The sequence below is a fragment of the Sphaeroforma arctica genome (genome assembly GCF_001186125.1).
Source record: "Sphaeroforma arctica JP610 unplaced genomic scaffold supercont1.472, whole genome shotgun sequence".
NCBI classification, from domain to species: domain Eukaryota; class Ichthyosporea; order Ichthyophonida; genus Sphaeroforma; species Sphaeroforma arctica.
Genome location: NW_014040086.1, coordinates 54,784 through 61,226, shown reverse-complemented (window position 1 = coordinate 61,226; position 6,443 = coordinate 54,784). Strand labels below are relative to the sequence as shown.

General features: G+C 45.6%; 1 protein-coding gene across 1 annotated transcript in view; it reads left to right on the top strand.

Annotated features, from left to right (window-relative positions):
- Positions 1–5,601, top strand: part of SARC_06556 (hypothetical protein) — a gene marked incomplete at its 3' end in the record, with an annotated part of 10,058 nt that extends 4,457 nt beyond the window's left edge. Inside the window, exons 4-7 of the mRNA XM_014299534.1 lie at positions 464–692; positions 756–2,249; positions 3,131–3,259; positions 5,407–5,601. Of these exons, the coding sequence (XP_014155009.1) occupies positions 464–692; positions 756–2,249; positions 3,131–3,259; positions 5,407–5,601 (2,047 nt within the window). The remainder of the gene's footprint in view (positions 1–463; positions 693–755; positions 2,250–3,130; positions 3,260–5,406) is intronic.
- Positions 5,602–6,443: the final 842 nt, after the last annotated feature.

Here is a 6,443-nt window from a genome sequence, read left to right as displayed (position 1 = left end):
TAGTNTATATATATATATATATATATAGTATATATATATATATATAAATAATATCCATANAGTTATATATATATATATATATGTGTGTGTGTGTGTGTGTGTGTGTGTGTGTGTGTGTACGCATGCGGGAGTGTCTAGTGAATGCTAGTGGATTTGGCGTATGCTGACGGCTTGAGGCTATTAGTTTGTATTTCGTGAACGGAAAATTGGGGAGATATTTTGTCTTATGAATGTCTGTTAGCGTATATCGCGCCACATTATTCTGTTTCTCACTGTGCGCCAAAAACGTCTCTGCGCGTGCATGCTGAGACCACACATCATCAACAATAAGATACATACGTATCGAATCTGTTTCTGGGGTTGCTATCCGATCTAACAAAGTCGTTTTCTTTCGTGTAGCACCCCTTATCTGGCATCCAAAGTAAAACGTTTGACCCCTTTCACTGACCACCCCTTCTGGCAGATACCCTTGCGCGGGCTCTACCAATGCCTCAGTGCGGCTGTGTATGGCAGATATATGGGAGTGCACACGCACAGGCTCCGTGACGCTACAGACCGTGTCACGCACCCTGCACACACCCCTATGCACCATGTTTGCGTTTGCTGAGTATATAGTACGGTGTGGTTGGCATGTGAGTGGTCGGTATGTGTGGGCGCAGCTGCTCAGCCGGCAGCAGGAGAGGGTATCGCTGGTGTGTGTGCCTGTGCACATGTTTGCGTGTGTCTGTGTCTGTGTCTGTATCTGCCGCACACAGCCACCACAACCACCGATGGAGAGTGGCCACCAGTGTGTGCCTGCAGGTAGCAATGGGAAGGCTACAGTACACGAGCGCACCGGCATGTCGCAATCAGCCAAGCATAGCTCGCAGGGCAGTAATACCCAAGCACAACTGTTCGCGAATACACCGACGGGAAGCACACATCCGCCAGTGCCCATGGACACACAGCCAGCCCCTCAGGCCCAGAGTCAGGCATCAAGCCATTCTACGCCAGCACAACACGTTATACCCACACACACACATACACGCACACCCGCGGCAAAGTGCGCGCGAGCGCCGTTTAACGCATCCCCACATAAACCACCCGGGGCCAGACGCAGGCAGTCTGTGGGTAGCACACAGCGCCGACGAGAGTTCTGTTGCTGCGCCGGGCCTAACACTCAGAACAACCTGACCACGCGTACACACTGTGAAGTGTCACGAAGGGGTTCGTATGCAACGCCAGAGGACAACCATAGCCACCCACCGAGGGCCACGAGGGGGGGTACAGAAACGGGGACACAGCGCGGGTTTGTCGGTGGTACGGGAAGCAAACACGCAAGCGAAAGTGAGAGTGAGAGCGAGTGCAGAAGCGGGACCAAAAGCGGGACAGGCACGGGGTCACCGTCGCTAGGCAACGGGGCTTTGGACACGTGTGCGGCGACTTGTTGTCGCGTGCAGGACGGTAGGATGTGTTCCACCGTAGCAGCCCGTGAAGACGATGAAACGTATGTGACATCCCGTACGGCAGATACCTCGATCTATGAGCTGCCAACAACTGCCGACACTCTGGACACCCCACACCCGCCACCCACAGACGCACAAGACCACGTCGCAGGTGTGCACGTGGTAGTGGATACCACGTGCATGCAGTACTACGACTATGACACGCCCAGGCGTGTTGTGGGGGCCATCGAGCAAGGGACAGGCCGCGTGTTCCACCGTCACCACAGGGCACAAGTGAGCGCGCACAACGGCTCGTCTCAGTCGTTCGCGCCAGTACAGACACGCGCATACGCACAGGCTAAGCCAGCTACGCCGATAGCATCTGTGCGTGCAGGTGTAGGTGTGGGCGGGAGTGAGGAGGATATGGTGGTGGACAGTGACGGGGGCGATGAGGTAGAGAGCGCAGCGGAGTGTGGTATGGAGTGCGACAGCAGTATGGTACACACACGCAACGGACCACCGGTGGGCGGTCATCCGCGGGTTGATCTCGAATCTAAAAATAGCCACCAATCAGCTGCCGGGGAAAAGGTTGTGCCGGCCAATGAAACAGCCGGAAATCCGGACACCGGCGGAGCCTCGCCCTGTGACGGGCGCAGAATTAAGAGTGCCGGTTGGATTAATATCACCAACATTCTGGAATTCATCGAGGCCGATAACAGGGAAAGCAAAGTCAGTACACCCATGATACTGTGGGCCAGCGAGCACACAGGTCACCGACACCTGTATCTGGTACCACACACCCTATCCTCACCACCACACATACAGGTATGCACAGGGTATCAATGCATTCTCTGTGACGGAGTCATGTGTGTTTGTTTATAAAGTTGTACAGGCACAAACAGACACGCCTAATTGTATGTGCGGTGTGCATGCGATATGATTTATGTGTACACTTATATTGGGTCGCATAGTGGTTGTTGTTTGCACCTGGCGAGTGGTGCAGACGGGTGGTACTGTGCACGCCACATGATGTCCGTACACTGCTTGCTGCGGCCATTGCGGCTGCATGCATGGGATAGCATGTGCCAGACACAGGGGTCGTGATATATTGAGTTTTAGGATGTATTGCTTCGCGATAGGAGACTGGTAAGTGTATCTGACTGGGTGGTGTGTGTGGATAGTTAGCTTCTATGCACGTTGTAGAGGACTGGTATGTATGCCTATTAGCCTGGTGATGTGATGTGTCAATTGCTCACATGTCTGGTTGGTAGTATTCCAGAAGTAGCTAATCTCGAAGGGGTGGCTGCATAAGCTATGTCTTTCGTATGCCAAGTGGCCTCTGACGCCGCCTATTGGGAAGGCAGAGTCTGGGTTGCAAGTTACTCTGCGATAGCACGGATAGGATCAGATGTCAGCATGGGACCATTTAGTGCATATCGGCAATACGTTTGGCAGTTCGTGAGTTTGTATTATCAGGAACATGGGCCCACTGGTATCGGACAAGTACCATACTTTTCTAAAACCCTAAAACCCTAAACCCTTAAGACGCTAAACCCTAAAACCACCCCTGTACTTGCCTACATAAAGATGCTTGCTTGAGCTGGCATATATCCCCAGCTATAATACTCGTACATTCGACTTATTCCACGGCGTAAATATAAATATGTATATATATATATTATACGCACATCGTTTGGCCCAATTAGGTGGACGAATCTCACCGTCAGAGTCTAGAGAGTTCCGATCATTACGGAGCAGAGACCATCGCTCCACCAATCAAAAGAACCTATTGGATACCACTGACGCAAGGGTCATGGGATGTGGAGCCGTCGAAGGTGTGTATTACTATGCATTGACTCTCCGGTACTACTGCTTGTAATACAGGCTTCATGTCGAACCCTAAACCCTAAACTCTAAACCCTGGCTGAGTACCCGATGCCCGCGCCATCGGTCATCAACCGTGCCTGTATTATCATACGTCTTGTAGATAGTACTACTACCCATAGTACGTTAACTTATACTATGCACGTAGTCATCTCAACCGTGCCTGTATTATCATAAGTCTTGCAGATAGTATTACAATTTATGAGTTAACTTATACTATGCACGTAGTCATCTCAACCATGCCTGTATTATCATAAGTCTTGCAGATAATCCTACTACCCACAATACCTTAACTTATACTATACACGTACTCATCTCAACTGTATCTGTATCATCATACTACTTTAACTTATACTATACACGTACTCAACGCAACTGTGTCTGTATCATCATACAGGTGTATCTGGATACGGCACGTCACCTGATCTATTTCTTGGCCACCAAGCACAGTCCTGTAGAGGTGCATCTGTACGCCCTATCCTATCACAGCTGTGTGGAATCGTACTCTCTCGGGGTACGTTCACTGGCGGGTGCACAAGGGTTTGGCGGGTGCACAAAAACGTACCTTATAGGTGCTATTTTGTATTTTATAGTATTTGTAAGAGGTTTTGTATTGGTTGTCAGTAACTTTATAGTGATTATATTGGTTTTTGTATTGGTTGTCACATTCTGTATATAACTTTATAGTGACTATAAGGGTTTTTGTATTGGTTGTCACATGCTTTAGTGTAACTTTATAGTGATTATATTGGTTTTTGTATTGGTTGTCACATACTTTATAGTAACTTCATGGTGACTATGATGGTTTTTGTATGGGTTGTCACTTTTTTAGTGTAACTTTATAGTGATTATATTGTTTTTTTTATTGGTTATCACATACTTTATAGTAACTTTATAGTGACTATAATGCTTTTTTGTATTGGTTGTCACATGCTCTAGTATAACTCTATATTGACTATAATGGTTTTTGTATTGATTGTCACATACTTTATAATAACGTTATAGTGACTGATGTTGTTTTTATAGATTATCTCAAACCTTATAGTGAATATATTGGCCAAGACACATTGGGTGCACTTGTTTATATCTACCGCAGAGGCATTCGGCTGATCCTGGGTAGGCCACGCACCGGTAGTAGATATCTTGATATTTCCAATAGTATTGTGTATTGTAGTGCAGTGTTGACATTGGACACCTTCACACTCCTATTGTGCCAATGGCTTCTCATCAGTCGCCCACATGCATTGTATGATAACTCACTCATTTGGTGGTACAGTCTAGTCGCACGCAAGAGACATCCACACTCCTGCAACTCTGATCCTCTCATGTTTTGGCAGTAACTATCAAGCCCCTTGCTTGGGGCTTGTTTACTCTCCTTGTACGAGGATTGGTACACTATTCATTTGCTTTATACTTACCCTTCTCGTGGTCTGTGGTATCGCGTAGCCGGCACAGGAGCATATCCCGCCCGAGGTGATCAGAATGACTTCGCTTGGACACTCATATTCGGACATTGTCTTCAGCGACAACAGAGACAGGTGCATTTCTTTGTGTGCATGTAAATGTATCCTGTTCTGAATATACATAGCTGTCTATGTCGTATATGTATAAAGGTGTAGACGGGTCTGCGTCCACAAACACGTTATATGTAGCTGAATTATATGAGCAGAATTATATGCAAAAAGTGTCGCCGTACTTGTGGTTCGTTCATGAGTTATTTGTATGTACTTGAGTACTCATTGGCAGATATAAACAACAAGAAACATTCTTGACAACCTATACGCGCCCAGCGTGTATTCAATTCACGTGGTGAATATCTCGCACACACATGCTGTATATGTTCCCACTTGCGTTCAGCACAACCACCTGCATGTGTTGTTATTATGCCACTGGCACATACACAGATGTCCCACATCAGTGCCTTCCCAAGTACCCTTACCGTTCCCCTCACTACACCTATCCGGGCTGTCTCCAGATGGCTGGCATCGCCTGTACTTACATCTCTACCTCACTCCCACCCCAATGTGGACACGTGATAGATTCGTAGCAACATACTCGTCGATTGATGAACTTCCGAGGACGTCGGTATATAATATAGTCTGGCGAGAGCCCCCCAAGGCATCGGATACGACCCGAAACCCAACATCCTTGGGTGTGCAAGCCATGCAGTACGATATACCGGTATCTGATGCGAAGTACAGGGAAACCCCTGAAACCACGTTGCTGGCGCATATTGTGGCGACGTTACCAAGACCTACAATTTATCCAGAACCACAGCTATGGCAATATGTGAATCGAGATGGTGAGAACATTTCCGAAATACGTATATATATATATATATATATGTGTGTGTGTGTGTGTGTGTATGCATGTATGTTTGTATTTATGTGTGTTTGTATTTATGTATGTATGTATATATAAATATATATATATATATATATATATATATATATAAATATATATAAATATATATATATATATATATGTATGTATGTATGTATATCAATGTATACATATATATATATATATATATATATATATGTATATATATATGTGTGTGTGTGTGTGTGTGTGTGTGTGTGTGTATTGTAATGTGTGTGTGGTCGATGAGTAGTAATGAGTCATGCATGATGACTACGGTGTACGAGGGGTGAGTTTTAGGGTGAAATACCAGTGCTGTGTGTCTAGTGACATTGGTTTTACACATACGAGTGACTCGGTATGTGTGTGCCAATAGAACGAGAGCTTAAAACTGTACAGTAGCGAAGTGTAAAGTAGTATGAAATATAGAGGACGAGTGACGAACTACAGACGAGGCCGGGCGCTCGGGATACAAAAAGGTGTTGTGTCAGTAACCATAGAGGACTGACTGTAGGCAATGTCTAGTTAGGACTATATTTGACAAGATTATGAGATGATCAGTCCTCATAATCTTGTAAGGTATTACACTACTTTAATAATATAAAATATAACGCTATTTCACTCATAAACGTTCGTGATCTAAATATGTTACACACTATATATAAATATATATATATATATATCTGTGTGTGTGTGTGTGTGTGTGTGTGTGTATGTGTGTGTGTGTATGTATGTATATATTGTGACATATGTATATAGTGTGTGTGTGTTGTT